This window comes from Candoia aspera, chromosome 16, assembly GCF_035149785.1.
Source record: "Candoia aspera isolate rCanAsp1 chromosome 16, rCanAsp1.hap2, whole genome shotgun sequence".
Lineage (NCBI taxonomy): Eukaryota > Metazoa > Chordata > Lepidosauria > Squamata > Boidae > Candoia > Candoia aspera.
Genome location: NC_086168.1, coordinates 7152962 through 7172969, shown reverse-complemented (window position 1 = coordinate 7172969; position 20008 = coordinate 7152962). Strand labels below are relative to the sequence as shown.

Below are 20008 nucleotides of genomic sequence, written 5' to 3'. Positions count from 1 at the left end.
AGCAGCTCAGAAAACACACGCTATTTTTTGCAGTGTTTGCCCCAAAACCTTTTGCAACCCATACAACCAAATGAAGCTGTTGCCATGTAAAATTCTGTGCAATTAGACTGAAGAAAAAACAAATATATTTTGTAGATTTCTCTACTCCCTCTGGTGGTACACCAGAAAAGTTGCAACAAACAAACAAACAAACAAACAAACAAACAAACAATTTACCATCAACCAATCCTTCCCTTCAGGAGTGGAGATAGTATTTTGCTTGGTTGTCATGCTCAAATATCACAGATACTCCGTGCAATTAAAACATAAAGGTGGACCATCGTTCTGGCTTTTTTTTTTTGCCAAAAGAATAAACGTACAGCTAAAGGGGTAGCATTTGGGAAATAAATTTCTGGGTCCTTGCTCCACAGAACAAGTACCTCTTGGCCTTGGTCACTCTGTGACCCTTCCTACAATCTGCGTATCTAAGCAAATTACACATATAATTATTCAGGGCCTAGGTTTTCTTGTTGCTAAATCACAACCCAGAAAGCATCTTGCATTGCCATTCTTAATTCTGCCATTAATTTGGATCGAATGGGAAAAGAGACATTGATGGGAAGGGGGGAAATGTGATCCCATTTGGAGTTGCATTCTTTCACTGCCACTGTATTTAGCTCAAAATATATTCCAAAGCAGGGCTTTAAATTTGTTTTTGTTTCACAGCAGCAGAACAGAAATACATTTCATCACCTTGTTTCCCGGTGGAAGAAGATCAGTGTTAGGAAGAGCTCACAACATTTTTAAAACAAGTCGACTTTCTGTAAGCACACTGTAGGTATGTTTGCTTCTAGGCTGAAATCTAACTGTCTGTACTCCTGGGTGAAGTTCACATTCTGTTTTAACAAGCTATTTCACCATCTTCTGCTGGTACTACAAAACATCTACTTGTGCAACTTATAGTTCACAAGGTGGGCATGAGTTTTGAAATGATGCAACCTAACCAAACATCCTGCACTCAGTGGGAAGGGAAGGGAAGGGGAGGGGAGGGGAGGGGAGGGAGGGAGGGAGGGAGGGAGGAAGGGAAGGGAGGAAGGGAGGGAAGGGGAGGGGAGGGGAGGGGAGGGGAGGGAAGGGAAGGGAGGAAGGAAGGAAGGAAGGGAGGGAGGGAGGGAGGGAGGGAGGGAAGGGAAGGGAAGGGAAGGGAAGGGAGGAAGGAAGGAAGGAAGGAAGGGAGGAAGGAAGGGAGGGAGGGAGGGAGGGAGGGAGGAAGGAAGTTCTCAATTGGCAGATTGACAAAATGCTCACAATATCTGGAGCAACTTTCCTTTGAAAAGACATTCTAAACCTAATATGAGTTAGTGCACCTTTCCCAGTCTTGAATGCTGTGGAGATAAAGTGGTAGTCTGAACACATCAGGCTGGGAAAAGCTAACACAGTGGCTGAAACTGGATTTGTACCCAGCAGACCCAACTCCAGTATTTCCCCTCTTATAAGAGGCTCTTATGGGAGCACAGAGAAATTAACAAAATCGCAACATAAAAATGAGCAAAGCAGAACATGATTTGGTATCACCATCTCTAATTGGGACAGGTAGGACATTTTCAAGGTACATCAGCAGCCCCCCTTTGCAGCACACTGAATGCATTGGGGCAGGAGGGGAAATACAGGCAGTCCTCACCTAACAACCGTTCATTTAGTGACAGTTTGGACTTACAATGGTGTTGAAAAAAACTACTTATGACTGGTTCTCACACTTATGACCGTCGCAGTGTCCCTGTGGTCACATGATCACGATTTCGGCGCTTGGCAACCGGTTCACGTTGATGACCATCACAGCATCCGTTGGTCACGCGATTGCCATTTTCGACTTTCCCGGCCAGCTTCTGGCAAGCAAAATCAATGGAGAATGGCAGGATTCACTTAACAACCACATGGTTTGCTTAGCGCCCCGTAATTTGCTTAACGACCACCACAAAAAAGGTTGTAAAATTGGGTCAGATTCGCTTAATGACTGCTTTCCTTAGCAACCAGAATTCCTGTCCCAATTGTGGTCGTTAAGCGAGGACTACCTGTACTAATAAATTGGAACTCCGGACAGGGCTTTGTCGCCATCTTAGCAAAGGAAAAAGAAAACAGCATTTGCCTGGGCAAAGAGTTTGCTCTGTGAAAAGATGGAAGAATGAACCTTTGCACCTGCCCCAGACCCAAAACTTTTGCGCCAACTCAGATGTTGCGTGACCCTGCTGACTGCCAACTCAGCACATCCAGAAAGAAAATCCCTATGAATCTAAAACAAGGCAGCAGTCTCGAGAGGAGGAGGAGGGCGAGAGTGCTTGGTAGCAGGCACACAGAGGTATGTCCTGCTTTGAAGTCATCCATCACCCCCTCCTCTGATGGTGCCAGACAAAACCTCACTCGCTAAGTGGAAACCACCACCCAACTTGGCGATCTTTCAGGGTTTGAAGAGGGCCCCTCTCTTTGCACTGCCAGTGTAAGAAAGAAGACCACCACCTCCTGGGGGAACATGGGCGAACTGCTTTATTAATAGCCTCCCTGGAAAGCTTCTATCACAGGGTAAGATCTTGCCCATTCTCGCTATAAAGCGTCTTCCCTGCACCTTAAAAAGCATGCGCGTCCCAGAAGACGGGGAGAACGTGCGCCACTTAGAAGCTGATTCTTTCCACTGGGATAGTTTCAAAAGAACCACATTGACCCAACCATCCTCACATCAGGAAATACATCAGCTCGTACATATGGCTGCGTCCTCTTTCGGACGGAGTAAAATACCTTTCAATGATTCATTCAAGTCCTGGACTTGGTCTTGTTCTTTTGAACTGGTTCATGAACAAGCCAATGTTGATCAAGTGAACCATGGTTTAAACCCACCCTCCCCCCAGGTGCTCTTCTGATCAGCTTGGTTGTAAATCCATGTTATTTCTAAGGCTGAGCCTTTGATGTTGGAAAGATTGCTTTATACTTGGCCTAGGATAGGTCATAACTTTGAACAAGCAAAGATAAAGAGCTAGTGAAGTACACGCAAATGGGCTTGTTAAACTCCGGCTGAAAGATACCTGTGCCATGGTGACAGCCATTTGAAATTCCCAGCCTCGCTGTAAGGCCCTGGGTCAGGCCTTCCATTTAATGACACAAGAATAAGGCCCTTCCCTTTCGCAAATCAAGAAGAAACCTGCAGGATTTCTTAGCTAGTACAAAAAAGGAAGGTGAAGATTCCCTAAAGTGAAGCTTGACTGCTACATGGACACGCACATTTAGCATTGATGGTAGCAAACAGAAGTGGTTTACCAATGCCTTCCCCTATGTTTTGTCTCCTTCCCAGCCTACCCTACAATCTTGCAATTTCCCAAGGGCTCCCTTCCAAGTACTGACCAGGTCCAATCCTACTTAGCGTCTGAGTTCAGCCAAGGCTGGCTAAGTGCTGCCACCTGCTGTGATGACATCAGAAACATGAGTAAGTGGCAGTGGGGTTAAATGGCTCATGTTCTCAAGACACAGGAGGAGGCTTCATTAAAATGCCAAACCCATGCTCGAGATGATTCTGAACTGAATTTAGCCTGGGCCACATGAGCTGTTTCTCTACTTGTCATGGGCACTGGATGATCTGAACACAAAATCACCAAATTACAATACAGCTTACCCAAGTGACCAAGGTTTGTATGGGGGATATGTAGGTGTTCCAACTTGGGAATGACCCATTAACCTGGGTTTACAACATGCCCAACCTGTGTTTATAAATCACATTAACCCTAAACCAAGCCACATTACATTTAAGTGCACTGTTTCTCAACCTTGGTGGCTTTAAGATGGGTGGACTTCAACTTGCAGAATTCCCCACCCAGCCACTGGTTTAGAGTAAAGAGTGACACCATAATACAAGTTCACAATGATTTTAACTAAGTAGGAAGTGGTGATGGAAGCCCAACGATATTGAATCTCTTGCAAAATAAATAAAAACTCAGAGACAGTGTGTGTGCTTCAGAAGCATTTTAATTTATAAACGGCAATTCCCATTGACTTTATTTATACCATAAAAAAGGCAATTTACAAGCAAGAAACAAAAATCCATTAGAACAAAATAAAGCAGCACTGAAATATTCATGTCACAAAATGGAAAAAAAAACCAACCAACCAACCAAAAGATATCTGAGTATAAGAGTAAAATATCATTTGAATAAATATTCTAAAATATTTCATGCTATAAAATAATCCTTAATGGCAAGTTAGTTGCTTTAGCTTGCTTCATTTACTTCATATATTGATGAAGTGTGGAGTTTGTGAGGTTACCAGTTTAATATTGCAAAAATGTTGACACTGAGGTAAGTCATTCAAAGTGTTCAAATATTTATGAGGACAACAAAAGCTATCTGTTAATGATAGAAATTTACTTAAAAATACTGTTGCAAATGCACCAACATCATGCAAATCAGTTACGGGTTACTTGTCTAATCCAAAGATGGGTAAACCAGCTTTCAGCAAAGTTCAAAATACATCCTGACTATCCGCACCGGACTTGTCTAACAGAGACCTGCTAGAAGGCATGTTCTAGAACAGTGGAAGTCAGACCCATCTGCTGTTGGCTACTGGGGTGATTTGCAACTGATTCTGGTAACGCCCAATAGTGTCCCCTCTTCCCTCCTGCAAAAGATTTAGGTGGCTTGACATTAAGAGGAGAGAGATGAGAAGTGGATTTGGCTGGAGAACACCAGAGCCACGTTCTGGACTGATAACAATTACTTTGAGCACACCAGTGGAAGAACCTTGCTCTTCGTGTTGAGGGAGGAACGCCCACTGCACTGGGCCACGATCTGGTGCGTCTCAGGAGTCTAATAAAAAATGAAGAGCCCCCTGCAAATCTAAGTCTGATGACCTGTTCTAGAACATATGCTCAGGTTCAGGCAGAGAGGACACGTCGCTGCCCTGAGACAAGAGACATGGCAGATGTGCAAAGCCAGTAATTCATCGCGTTGGCACAGATTTCAATCTGATGAAGAATCCTATATAAGTTTCCAGACTATCTAAGAGCTCCTTCCAGAACTGCGTTTTGACATTTCTGCAGCATACCCAACAGGACTACCACGTCCTGCGTCTTCAAAACAACAAAGTGGAGCATTTCTCCAAGGGAACGCTCTTAGGGCCGGCTCCCATTTACCACGCTTACATAAACTTGCATAACTCAGTTCAGTTTTAGCAGGATACATTGGGTACCTGTAGAGTGAATTAATGAGCAAGTTGCATGACTGCTGAACTCTGAACATTCTGAATGACTTCACTGAACTTTGGGTTCAGTTGCTGAGTATTACTCTGCTGTTTACAGTTCATGAACTAAATAGATTCATATATATATATATATATATATATTTATATATTTATATAAAGGATTTACACAATTCCCAAATACTTTAAAATATATAAAAATTTAATAAATAACCCTGACCAGTCTAAAAGCACCATTCAAGGGTAGAATTCCCTTAGAAAATAGATTAGGTGTTGCATATTTGAGTCCCTTTTCAGTGGCTTCAATGTGAAACCCCTTCCGATGACGACAACAACAACAACAAAAGAAGTCACAGTAAACTTAACATCTATTTCAAATAAGAGAAATTTGGGTACAGATAAAGCTCAGCCACACCATCTTTTCCCAGCCCTTGTTCTAAAAATTCCTGCTGTCTTCCTATATATTAGATCAGAACAAATGCTTCTGATAACAACATAATTCTGTCCGGAAATAAATGAAAAACTTCCCTATGCATTTCATTTAGCCTGGGAATTGTAAGAGACTTTGAAAAATCAGTTTAGGCTACAAGCATGCAAACCAAGAGATGGCTTACCTCTGCCCTTCATAATCCTCAACCTTCCTCATGGTGGACTTCAACTTCCCTACTTCCCAGCCAACAAAGTGCAAGCTTGGTGGGGATTATGGGAGTTGACACCCAACAAATCTGGGTTATATCTGGTGTGACTTGTTGGCTCCTTCCACTTCGGGATGAAGCAGAGACAAGGCCAAGATGGTTAAAGCGATTGGGCCTAGTCATCCTGATCTCTCTTTTGCCAGGACTTCCAAGTTACTTATACTGTGAAACATGCATATAATATATATGAAAGGTTAGAGCGAAGGCTATTGCAATTCCCTAAGTCTCCCCTTAAGATGAACATCCTTAATTCACTTACAGCAAATTTCTAAAACTCTCCTTCCTGTCACTAAAAGCATTCATTCTTGAATACAGAACCAACTGTGAGGTGCTCTGTTGCTTTTAAAAAAACCCCACTTATTTACAAAGCTTTTTCCCCCTAGTTTATTTACAACCTCAATAGAAATTATATGGAAGAGTTAACTGGTTAGGAAAAAAATCAATTGCTATTTAAAACCACAACCATTAGCAAAAGTATAAAATTTTGTTTTCACAGTATGTAAATAGGTTAAAACATCTAAACAAAGGACACTGTCACTGTTTTTTCACATTGTCTATGTAGCTAAAAAGGTAGATTAAGAGACTCAATTATGAACCAATTTGTATAATTTAACATATGTAACCCAATATTTCATATATCTATCTTACCAATTTCCTTAATTTCTGCATTATTGTAAATGAAATACATTTGCAGTTCTGCACTAACTTAAAATTGTACAGTCAAGAGTACTACAGGCTATTGGAATTCATTTAAAATAATTCACTGCATGCTTTGCACCTAGGTGATCGCAAGATCTGAACTTCAAAAGAATAAGAAGATGGTACCCTCATCACAATGAAAACATGGTGCAAAAAAGGCACGGTTTAGGTGCTGCTGCTAGATTTGAATTTTAACATCTCTCATTTGTGCATGTTGCAATATTCCAGGGGACACTGTAGAGCAAAATCCAAGGAAGATGCATAAGGGCTGCTTCACACAATACACAAAGGCAAATCACAGGTATCTGGAAAGCTAAACACACTTACTGTGCTGCTGAGGCTTCAACCAGAATAGTTCATCGAACCTTTCAGCAGCTGGAAATTCTAGATGGAATTATAACACGGATAGAGTGGCCAGTTAAAATGGCAGCCATCTATCAAACGGTTACTCTGTCGGAGAGTTAGCCCGAATAAAATGACACTGGCACAGCCTATCAAGCAGTCTAAGAAGTGAGGAAAGAGGTATGGGCCACTCATGTTATAGCAGGAGTGAGAAGTTAGTTACTAAATATTAGCAAACTTCTAGTTATCTCCTCTGCGTTCATCTGGTCTTTGCAGGATGTTGGCCTCCCATACATAAGCCAAAGATGCAGAACTGGAGTAGAATTGTTTTATAAATGTGTATCCTGCCCTGCCACTAAATCCAAGGCAGCTAGTGTCTTGTGTGAACCAGCCTTTAGGCACACGTTTAAATCTTACAGAAACGGTTGGAAAGTAAGTTTGTTAACTTCATCCCTATTAGACTCCTACAGTTGGCATGTCCTGTGAAGCTCTCTGATCTATACAGTACTATATTATGGCTTGATAATTTTTAACCCCAGGAGGCAGTAGAAAGAGGAAAACACGTTATCCACACAAGCAAACATATAAAGAACTCAAAAAACCTCTTGAATGAGGGGTGTCATCAGATCATAACCCTTAGGCTGTTAACAGTCCCATTAACAATGTTTTGATTATGAAATCTGCATAATTAAAACAATGTAGCATTTTGGATACATCACTCTTTGGTAAACTCAAACCAGCTCAAGTTTACAGATTAAAAAATAAACAAACAACATTTTATGAACTTCATTAAGATTGAGAGAGGGCTAAATCAGAGAAGAGAAAGTCAATCGCCCTTCCCTTTTCTCCTTAATTCTGACTACTATGGAGTAAAGCCAACTGAATTAAAAGGCACCACAGCAGAGGTTCACCACAAAAGGGTCAGGCTTAACTTGCACACCTGGACTTTTGTTAGAGAATCTTTGCAAAGCAATCAAAATGGTTTCATTCCTTCAGCAAAAGGTTGAAAAGCTAGCATATGTCTTAACAAGCATTACGGGGATGCATGAATGGATGCATATGCTCTCCTTGAGGCCTGGGATTCAAAGGTGCCTTATGGAAAAGTGGAAAATGCTTTTTTTTGGTGCAAGATGTGGGTGCATCGCCCTACCATGATCCTGTTACCCCCCCTTCCCCCCAGCACTGGATACTATTCTGTAGTCTCCTGATGTTCAGAAGTGGGGGGGGGGGAGAGATGAGGAGACACCCAAATGCACATATGGAACCTCTTGTCTGTGTATGGCTCTTTGGATCCCAATGTTGTTTCTAGAGTAGGAAAAAAAAATAACGGGGCTGGTTTCTGATGGTAGAGGGAAGAATCTCTAAGGGAGGTTGAGGAGGAAAAGGCTGATTATATATCTCAGTTTAACTCCACTCACGGAGCAGACCTGATATACTGCAGACTTTAGTTACAGTAATGTAATGAAAAATTTCCTTCTCAAACACCACAAAAATCTATTCTCCAGTTTCCTCAAAGTCTTAAAAAAAAAAAAAAAAACAGCAATAAAGCTGTAATCTTCACAACCACTGCGAAACCAGCAATTCTTTACCTATAATTCGGAAAAAGATTGCAAGATGGTAGATGTTGCCTGCACTCCCTTTGAAAGACTTTGCAGAGCCCGTTTCCAGGCCCTCCTGTCTTGCGATTTCAATTTTCCTTGGTATTACCACCGCTGCGCTTTCAGTGTTTAAAACCTCTGAGTAGACGGAACATTCACATATAGCGTTACGTGAGAATTCTGATGGTAGATTATGAATTCTCACGAAGAAAAGCCACACCTTTTAAAAAAGGTTTTAAAAATTCACAGTTGTGAGGAGTTTAAGGAATCATACTAGAATTAAAGCAACGGCTCAGATTGAAACATCAATATGCATTACAATATACAAATACAAATCCTTAAAGTCGGCGAAATATTCATGCATTCTCCATGTTTGGCAGACAGGTGCATATATATGCAGTGCGTATGTCTGCCTGCACCACCCCAGACCAAGGGGAATAAACCAAATTGGGGTGATTAGAGAAACAATGGGCCTGTTAACTAGGAATAGCATGGCCATGCTGTCGTAGGCGAGCCAAGATGAATTACAGGCACATGAAAAGAGAAACCTTGAGTCCCAAGCACCCTTCAAGCCAAGCTCATCCGAAGGTTTTGAAAGCTGTCTTCTCCTGCTTCTGACTATGCTTTTCCTAATATCTTGACATCAACCTTCTGCTCTGCTCAGCCTAGTTAGGAAGCCCTACAGTCTTCACCTACATGTCGGAAACTGAAGCAGCCACTAATAAACGCAGCAAGGAGAAGAACTTCTTTGCCAAACAGCTTGTGACACGCCGTTTTCTGTACCAGTGAAGACACTAACCAAAACGCTTCTCATTCCACCAAGCTTAAAGGTATCTAAGTAATATGCTTTTAAATGATTGAACAAAATCCATTATTCTCTCCACAGTGTAGAATTTTTTATACAGTAACGTTTGCCAGCTTATACTCTTGAGCTGTGTTTCAGGAAAGCAAAATCTAAGTGGAAAGATACAGGATAGTCCTCGACCTACAAGCATTCGTTTAGTGACTGTTCAAAGTTATGATGGCACTGAAAAAAAGTGACCTGCGACTGGTCCTCACACTTACGACAGTTGCAGCATCCCCGTGGTCACATGATCAAAATTCAGGCGCTTGGCAACTAGCAAGTATTTATGATGGTTCCAGCGTCCTGGGGTCACGTGATCGCCATTTACGACCTTCCCAACCAGCTTCTGGCAAGCAAAGTCAATGAGGAACTGCATGATTCACTTGATGGCGGCAAAAAAGGTCATAAAATCAGGTGCAGTCACGTGATGCCTCACTTAATGACCACACTGCTTAACAACGAATTTTCAGGTCCCTCTTGTGATCGTAAGTTGAGGACTACCTGTGTAAGAGTTTACTATCAGTAAGTTTCACATTTTCTATGCTGTACTGTTCTAACGAACAACATTAGCACCACTTTTAAAAGTTATCAAACATCTGAAGGAGAGAAAGCAGGATACTTGTTATTGGCTCTTTATGAAAAACACTGATTAGCCACTGAAGTTATGGAGAAGCTAAAAATAGCCTCCCTAATACAATAGGACATATTGCTCGTAAATCCCATATAGTTATCATTACAAAAAAAGTAAAAAATCAACTGTTTTAGCTTCACTTGAAAACATTAAGTATGAAGGTAAGATGCACCCGAAGAGGTCCATTACAAATACTGCACTGAAGTATTGCAGGTTCAACTACAACCATCCTTTTAAATCTATTGTTAAGCGAACCATATCTATCCAGAGTGATTAATGTAAAACATGATTTACCTGGTCTGCCTTTACAGTACGAAGTGAAGGTAGATTCTGAGGACAGTAAAAAATATTTAAAACCACAATGCTACTTTCTGTGTTGGCTAATATAACAATACATTTTTCTGTAAAAAAGGGGGTCAGCACCAATGTTGTCCAGTTTGTAAACTAGACAAAAAAAAAAAACCCCAAACAATCCCCACTCCAAGTTAATACATTTATGGCATTTGGTTTATGTACGTGATAGAGAAAAGTTATTCTCAAGTAAGCTTTGCTTGCTTTTGAACATAATATTTGTACGTGGGGGAAAAAACAATGTTTCTTGAACAAAATCCGGGGGTGGGGGGTGGGGAGACCTAAATAGAGTCTGAAAGCCTTATCAACAGGGTTTTTTTCCCCCTTGCTATTTAAGATACTTCTACATTCACCTCCAACCAGAAGAGAAAAATGTGAGCATTTTATATGCGTTTATATATAATATATTATATAAAATTCAAAGCTATCAAAATAGTTATTCCAAAAAAAAAACAAAAAAAAAACACACCCATCCTGAACCCATATCATATGACAAAAGCCTGTGTGTGACATGAGCACAACTCTGGGAAGCATGCTTCGACTCCTAAATAGCTTTCTAGGTGTGCCAGCTTGATCAAACTGATTTAAGTCCTACTGAATACAATGAGGCTTACATCCAAGGATGGATGTCTGCTCCCGGCCCACACAAAATACAACATGAGAGAACACACGGTCTGGGTGAATCAGCCTGTACTATCCACACGGTCATAATACCTTTCCCTACCGAAGCCTGCCCACCAGGAAGTGCATTATTTCTCTAGAATTCTGCCCCTTGTTACCAGTTTTAGGAGTAAAACTAACCCTGCCTCTTTTCAAACAGAACAGCAGCCTTTTATTCTGTAACGATGCCCACAAGAATCGCAAAATATATTAGGAAAAAAAAAATCACAATGCCATCGTAACTGTTGTGAAACTTATCAAAGAAACAGGGAGGAAATGCATTGATCAATGTGCTTTGCTTGAGTTGCATTGAGGAATACCATCTCTCTCTTTTTTTTAATCAGGGGTGTGCACGTCCATGGTGTAATCCAGCGTTTCAGGAGCTGAAGCGTCCTCATCTCTCTGTTCCATATAGGTGTCTGTTCTCTCGGGAGACTCCACTCGGCTTCTTATCTCTGCTACACCCGGGTGATTCTTTCGCAGGTGCTGGTTTAAGGTTCCCTGGAAAGGGAAACACTTCCCACAGACCTCGCAGCGGAAAGGCTTATCATCGGTGTGGCCACGGATGTGGTACTCGAGTTGGTCCTTGCGGGTGTATTTCTTCCCACAATACTTGCACACAAAGGGGGTTATGCCCATGTGCAACCGCATGTGCCGATCGAGGCTCCCCTTCTGGTTGAAAGATTTCCCGCAGTAGATACAGATTAACCTTTCACTGTAGGCATACCAGTGGCCTCTGGAATTCCTTTCCCGTGGGCTACTTTCATATCCTGGGTGGTGGGCGGAAGGCTCTGCGTCGGCCCCTTGCATGAGGCTTGAAACGTCGCCATGCACGTGGCTCGCGGAGACCCGCTTTTGACGCCCACGGCCTCTGAAGGAGCCCAGCATGGATCTCGAAGAGCTGGAGTTTCTCAGGCTTCCAAAGGGCTCGGGTACATTAGCCGGCTGGGATGCGCCATGGGAATACGGGTAAGCATTCTGCAAGACAGAGCCGTAGGAACCAACATTAACGGCCACCACTTGTTCTCCATCCACCATTTCGGTATGGTATCCATCATCCCCAAGCGAAGAACTATCTGAACAGCTTGGCCGATCAGATTTTTCCATTTTCACTTTCACCTCGGCAGCCTGGCCCTCTCTCACCATCAACTCCCCTGGATCATGGTCGCCTTCAACCTGAATCTCGTACTCTGAAACGCTTCCAGTGCTACCACGGTCCGAGTGCCCCTCTTCCTGCAGGCGGCCGCACAGGGCGTTGGTTGGCGTCGTTTCCATTCTGAGGTCGTTCCCTGAAGCAGGCTGACGCCCCTGAGAGCAATAGGGGGGAGAAATTTCAACGGGGTTGGCGAAATAGCCGCTGTCCTTGATGCCGTTGTGGTTCTCCAGAGCGTCTTCGGCACCGATGGTGACTGAGTCGACTTCGCCGATGCTGATCTTCGAATGAATGCTTTCAAGAATCTGCGTGCACTTGTCGATGACACACTGCATCTGCAGAAAACTAGCCGCGGTGAGAAAGCTGACAACATCCTTCAGCTGCAAAGACATCCTTCCAGTGTAACAAAAAGAAAGCAGCTGTTCAAAGACGCTGGGGTTTTTGATGACTGATATTGACAGGCCACTCATGGTGTTTAATGCTGAATGATCTCGGAAGTAGGGAGAACTGGCGGCCAGGACAGCTTTGTGCGCTCTGAAGGGCTGGCCCTGAATGTGCACGATGATATCGCAAAGTTTGCCCTGCAGGCGAAGCTCATTCAATTGGCTCAGGACGCTGCTGCTGTATTCAGGAACGTCAAACTGGATGAAACTGCTGCTGTCCATGTCTTCTGGCACAAAATGTAACCTGCAGAAGGCACAAAAGGAGTGTTCACGGATCAGAATTCAAAACGCACGACACCGCTTTAAAGACAGCAAGCCGTTTGTTGCCCTGATCGCAATTTCAACTTTGCACTGCATATGATCTGCAAGTTGATGAGAATATAAATACACGAAGTGGCAAGCAACCGGTTTTACAGACAGCGAATCATCCCAAAAGAGTAAATCACGTTTGTGAGACGTGGTACGTTTAAAGCTGCGTGAAGTGGGATGGAATTAACTCCCTTATACTGAGTTGCTTTATGAGCAGCTACAGTTTGATCGTGCAATCGCCTACAGACAATATTGGCGTTAGTTATCTCACACGGCCCAGAACTACTCACACATCCTCAAATCAGCACATTTAAAACTCTCGTCCTAATAAATTGGGAATTGAGCCCATTAGAAGCTGTGCTGAGCACGCTAAGAATGCAAGAAATAGAAGTATGGAAGCACACTGTCTGAAAGAAGGCTGCATGGGCAGCTGATCCCAAGTATTGTTGATGTACACTAGCAAAGGGTCTTGCAACATCCTTCCTTCTTGTGGCTCCAGGACAGAATTTCTCAACTGTTTGAACCAGACTAGTTGACAGAAGAGCAAGAACAACTTATGTCAAAACCTCTGTATGGTAAAATGTCATTCCATGCAAAAAAAATCAACCGGAAACGTTACCTACAGATTAATTTGATGTTAATGATTTCTTTCTTGTGATTTAGGTGCTTTCCTCTGTGGGAAAAGCATTGTTGCCATTTAACAGGCTTTTCAAAACGTAATGGTGTTTACATGGTTAGCTATCTAGCACAGGAAAGCTAACCACGCATATTCCCCAAATGATACCCAGAAACCCAGAAAGCAGGTCAAACGGATAAATATGATGAATGCGCATGCACCTTCTTGCATATTAACTGCTATTCTCCACTCAAACCTGTGTGATGTTAGAGCATCTGATTCCTCATGAATGAAGGGGGAAAAAAGCATCTGTACATGATTCCCCCAAAGTATACAATCATTCCATAGCGTGCATATCAATACCACAGTTACTTGCACTAGCTGTGATAGCAAAAATGTGAATTCTTATCCTGAAATGGCCTTTACAAAGATCAAAGTCCTGTGGCTGAGCCTGGAAAATACAAATAGTACTAAGCAGTTCTGCAAAACTGACTGCTTCTATGAATGTGCTCAATATGGAAGCTTTTGGGGAAAGACTTCTTTTAAAAAAAAAACTATGTGTGACATCCCAGAAGCAGCAATGAAGATAATTGAGAGACAATAATGGCAAAAGAGGCACATGAGAAACATATTCATGCAGGGAACTTCACCTCCTACCCTATACTGCCAAAACCACCCAGGCAATTCCAACATATATTCATTTCAATTACAGATATGCCACAATGGTTTCCTTGTGAATCGTGCTGCAAGAGTCAGGGCAGAAAGCAATTAGAAAAGGTTTAGAGGTCATAGGAAGCCAGGCTTCGTTCTTCATGAGAATGTGTAAACAAACAGGCAGCAGACACCAGCCTATTAGTTGTGCACAATAAGCACAATAATGAATAATAAAAGAAATAAGCTAGGAGACCCTCCAGTTTGTGCTGTAGCTAAAAACGGTTTTTCCCAAGCTGTTCCAGAACACTAACAAAGGCGCTTCCTCAAACACAAAGGTAATCCACTTTAAAAATAAAAAAGTGGCATCAATAAACCAGAGAAAGTGGATCACTATGCAATAATTTCTCTACTCAGCCATTGGGGATATGACTTGGCTCACAAAGCTGATAATCAGAGATAGCAAAGTTAGGAATTGGGATGGAATGTAGGTTCTTCTCTTGTCTGCCAATGTGGGTGCAGCCTCATCTATCTGAATCATGCGATTTAAAAAAGATTATCTCATTTTTATTCTGGCCACCTCACCGCTCAGTGAAGCACACTTTAGCAGCCTCTCCAAGTGGGGGCCTCCAGATGTTTTCACAATAATTCCCTTAAATCCTAATCAGCATTCACATTGGGTTAGGAACTCTGGGAATTGTATTCAGTACAGCCAAAAAGCATGAAGGTGGGAAGGTGGCAGAATAGGGACAGGTATGCAAAAAAGCCCTATAAATTTAGAGTAGATTAAGAGGCTTCACAACAGTGCATTTTGGTTTTGCAGAGACCACATAAGCAAATAAATGTACGTAGTAGATAAAGCAACCTTGGACATATGTACCCTGCTTTTATTTAAACATGCACACATTTTACAAGTCAGTAAATACCATTTCTAAAGACATATCTGTAAAACAGAGCTTATCCAGTGCACACACGTCAGTACACCAGATGCCATGAACCAAACCTTAAACTAGTATTCACACGTCATCGCTCTCAAGAAAGAATCACCTGGTTGAATATCTGGAGCTAGTTCTTTTTCTGCTTTTAAGCTATCATATACAGGATACAAGTCAGTGACCATGTTTTTCACACTTGCAAAATTGCTAAGAAATAAAAGGAGATAGGCATGATAAAGCCAGGTTGCTTACCCATGATTATCAATATTTTTAAACTTAAAAAGCACCTTGAATCTTTCTTACCACAAAGACATCAAACAGAATCACTTAACTGCATGCAGTACTTCTATCTGACTCCCACCTCCTCATGATAATCTGATGCTATGGATCACGGTATACGTTACTATATAGCATAAGGAAGCTATCCTATATAGTCAGTGGCATAGATTCATCATATACTGGAAAAACAAGTACTACAAACTTTGGGTTTCTGTAAAAGTGAGGAATGCAGCCTTGATGGAAAAATAACTAACAGACTTACATTCAAAGATGTGCTACTTATAACAAAACAGTTCACTTTTTGGTCAAATACCCATCACATTTTACAGACTAAAATTTTATTAAGGACACAGACTAAAATTATAAGCTAAAAATTTTAACTGGAGAGCTGAATAAGATGCACGTACAGATTTAGCACAAGAGAAATCTCAGTAGGTTTCCTGTAAGCACAACAACAATGGGAGCTATTCAATTAATTGCATACTTGCTAGCTACCTTTCAAAATAATTAGTTCTTTCACTTGACAGGCTTTACTCAGATGTATATTGACAGGGTGTCTATGATACATCTTTATCACATTTCTAATCCCTACTCTATGTTTAGTAGGCAGAAAATTAAGATTTACTAGCCATACACCTATGTTTAATGCACGAGGGCTGAAGAATTTCAAAACAACAAAACAGTATTAATTAAACTACCATTACTTATGTAACAAGCACAATTGATGTTGTTATTTTCTATTGGTAGAAGGAAAAGGATTATAGTATAATCCTACATACATCTTCTCAGAAGTATTTCCTGAGGTGAGTAGAGACAACGCTGAAGTCAATATGAACAGAATTATAGCCTTAATACTACAGTACTACCTTTAAGGAATGAACCTTGTGCAAGAGTCCCCTTTTCAGGAGAGACGGGCGGTGACAGAAATTTGAAAGAAAGAAAGAGAGAAAGAAAGAAAGAAAGAAAGAGAGAAAGAAAGAGAGAAAGAAAGAAAGATGCACCCACAAAGCCTTGTCATTCTCCACTAAGTTACAAAGCTTATTCTCTGGAAATATACAGGACTATATTTCTGCCAAATTAGAGCATTGGACTATCCAGAGTAACTGTCTATTCCAATTAGCAGCAGTAATCCCAAAGCGAAGATGCATGTACTGTACTATTAAATCCCCTCTATCTGGAAGGGGAAGGGTAATGAAATGAGAATCCATCCAGTGCCATCACGCATGTGGTAACAGAGTTATAGAACATGCTCACTTCTCCTGTTTGCAGCTGAGGAAGAGAACTGACACTACTGTTCCCACAATACAGTTTTCTATATACACATCACTAACCACCTTGGTTTCTCTAGATTTTCAAAACAATATATGCCCTACCACCACCTCAGTTTCTCTAGATTTGCTATAAGTAAGTGCTGGGACCTCTGTTCCATACCAAAGTTTTAATTAGCCATTGCACTAAGTATCTTCAAATAGTCTTAGCCATTAAATGGGGGACAAGGTACGAAGAAAACCAGTATGTATCTGAAAAGGGAAGCCAACTTTCCTACAACAATGAGTAACCACTCTTGGGATTTGAGACCATAACAAGACCTCTAAGTCAGGAGAGCATAAAAGAAGTTCCATGTCAGATTTCTACATCCAGAAATGTCATTAGACAACTCTGACACCCTTCCTCCTAGGTCACCTATATGACGCCTTTGCCTTCTTAATACCTATGCTATCACAGTACCTTTCCCTATTGGCTTTACCTCACTCTGTTGCTTTTTCTGATGTCAAGCTCAGATTTGCAAAACTGTGGGAGGCTTATAAACAAACCTCTGCCTATCTTCAACGCGCATTGCTTCATTCATCTATTATTCCCCATCCCCACCTTCTTCAGAAGGAAAGACCAACCCCATTACCATTCACATTCCCAGTCTTTTCCAGCACCAAGTCCCAAGCTGTTGACAAAGTAACAGTTCCCAGACCCAAACGACTGACTCCTCCAACTAGGCACGGCAGGAAGGGCAATATATGGCACAAAAAGGTTGCACTGAACGAATTTCCCACACTTTGTTTTTTATTTATTTAATCAATCTGTATAGCTGCCCATCTCAACAAGTGACTGTCATGTTTCCCCTTTCAATGTTCTGTTAACATTGTAACGTTTCACATGTCAAGCCGTTTTACGTGTATACCCGCCTGGCTCATGTTGGGGTTTTTCCATTCCTGCACTCTCCTTTGTTTTGGATCTTTGGAATGCATGTTTGGGTTTGCAATCCTGTTCAAGGTTACTTTCCCAGGCGCGTGTAACGGATCCTAGCACCTGGGAGGGGGTGTGGGCTGACGGGTGCTTGGGGCGGGACTGGATTGAAGGCAAGGCTTTTAAGTTTGTATTTGGCGCGCTTTGGCTCATTCTCAGCTTTCTCTGTATTTGCATACTATTCCTTCAATAAATCAGTTATCTTTAAGCCCGAGCTTGTGAGACTGAGTATTTGGGATTAGGCAACCATTACAGTGACTCTGGGTGGTGAACAGGGTCAAGTAAAAATAAAACAGTTATGGAATATGGAAAGCCTACTAGGAACACAGTGCTTAAGAAAGCCTTCCTCAACTGGGCTCTTTCCAGATGTGTTGGCCTCCATGCCTTCCTAACCAGGGTGTTATAGTTATACCCACCTCACAGGATTGTTCTTGTGGGGAAAACAGGTGGCTGGAGTGTTAGGTATGCTCACCACCTTGAGTTTTATATTAAAAAGATGGGATAAAATAATAACGGTGGTGGGAGCGTTAGTCTAGCTCCCAGCAGACCCAGACACAAGTCCTCCGTTGACACGGAAGCCCCCTCGGGTGACTTTGGGCCAGCCTCTCTCTCTCAGCCCAACCTATCTCACAGCACTGATTTCTTGGGGGGTGGGGGGAATGGAAGAAGCGGGTTGCCTTCGAGTCAGCCTCCCTCTCATGCAGTTGCACCCTAGCCCGGGCTCAGTGGTGTGCCCTCTCCTGTAACTGATTCTTTAATTATTTTTGTGCCTTCGAGTCAGCCTTGGACCAGCCCCTGCAGTTCTCTCGGCAAGGCTTTTTCAGAGTGGTTTGCCACTGCCTCCTTCCTAGGGCTGGGGGAGAGTGGCTGGCCCAGGGCCGCCCAGCTGGCTTCGTGCCTAGGGCAGGACTAGCAGTCCGTCTCCCGGTTTCTCGCCTGGCGCCCTTAACGACGACCCCCGACGGGCTCTCGAAGAGGCCCAGGGAAAAAGGCAGGGCCGCAATCCGATCCCCGCCGTTCGTCTCGGGACGCGAGCGCGGCTGCGTCGAGCGGGGAGGGCTGGGGTCCAAATCCTCGCCCAGCCTGCCCAACGGGGGTGGGGGGCGCATGGAAACGGAGGACCTCGGAAGGAAAGCGGGCTGGCAGGGGGCTCAGAGAGGCTCCCCTCCCGCGGGAGGAAGCGCCGACGGAGGCCGCTTGCCGGCCTGCGGCTCCCCAGCCGCCCTTCCCACCCGCCTGAGCCTCCGCCTGGCCAGGCAGCCCCGAAAAGCGCCCCCGAGGCGGCTGACAGCGCCTCGCACGCGGTCTCCCCGCTCCTTCCTCACCTGAGGGGCGTCGGGGTCTCCTCACATGGCAGGCCCGCCGGAGGGAGCTCGGTCCTGGCCCGAGTGCCGCTTTCCCCCCCGGCCGCCGCCGCCGCCAGCGCCGCCGCTTCCCCCTCCGCCAGGAGCACCCGGAAGCGAACCCTTCCTGCTCCCCGACGGGCACTTCCGCTACCGGGGCGCCATAGGCGGGGGGGGGGAGAGAGAGGGAGAAAAGACAGCGCCGAGGCCACGCCCCTCCGCTAGATGGGCTGAAAGGGAAACGAGGGCGCATGCGCGCGGATGGCAGCCAGTTGCGCGTACTCCCCTGCGCCCCTGGTGGACGTTCCTGTCTGTTGCTCCGAGGAAGTCTCAAATCCTGATCCTCCTCTTCAATAGGTGGACAAGAATGCCAAATCCAGCCTAAACATCTGGCTGACCAACCATAACAACAGTAAGAAAAACAGCAACAACATCATTAATATCGCATTCAAATGAGGCAAAATAATAAGTGGCAGTTCAATAAAAATAATTGAGAGGAAGGGTCAAAACAGTTGTAAAACAGAGCCACCATAGCATATTCATTGAAATATTCCAAATCAGTTTTCATTCTTGGGAGGGTTGAACTGAATCCACATGTGTAAGAGCTATTCTAGATTTGCACCATCGTTTCTTGAAGAAAGTCAAATTGTGGGGGTCAACTGAGGATGCTAAGGTTCTTCAAACCATCATATACATAGAACGATGGATGAAAAGCCATCATTTCTATTTTTTTGTTCTTTTTGTTTGTTTGTTTAATTAAAGGCATTTTTATAAGATTGCCTAACCATGGCTTGGTGAATAAACCAGAACAGTGAAACATACTAAGCCATAACTTGTGGTTTACAAACCGCTGTGCCTTGCTTCCCACAAACTATGGCCACACCAAACAAGGGCTTAGCATCCAGAGGGAACCCATCTTGTTCTGACCCTACCTCGATGGGATGCAAAATCAAGGTTTCTACTCTGCTTGCCCCTTCCCCTCTGCAGGATTGTGAAGTTAATTG

The 20008-nt window shown here is 43.2% G+C and overlaps 1 protein-coding gene across 1 annotated transcript; it reads right to left on the bottom strand.

The window, feature by feature from the left end:
• Positions 1–3969: 3969 nt before the first annotated feature.
• ZBTB34 (zinc finger and BTB domain containing 34) lies at positions 3970–19091 on the bottom strand. The gene is made up of 2 exons (XM_063316000.1): positions 18987–19091; positions 3970–12874 (listed from the first exon to the last, which is right to left on the bottom strand). The coding sequence occupies exon 2, from the start codon at positions 12850–12852 to the stop codon at positions 11371–11373; it is 1482 nt and encodes a 493-aa protein (XP_063172070.1). The 5' UTR covers positions 12853–12874; positions 18987–19091; the 3' UTR covers positions 3970–11370.
• Between the last annotated feature and the right edge of the window lie 917 nt (positions 19092–20008).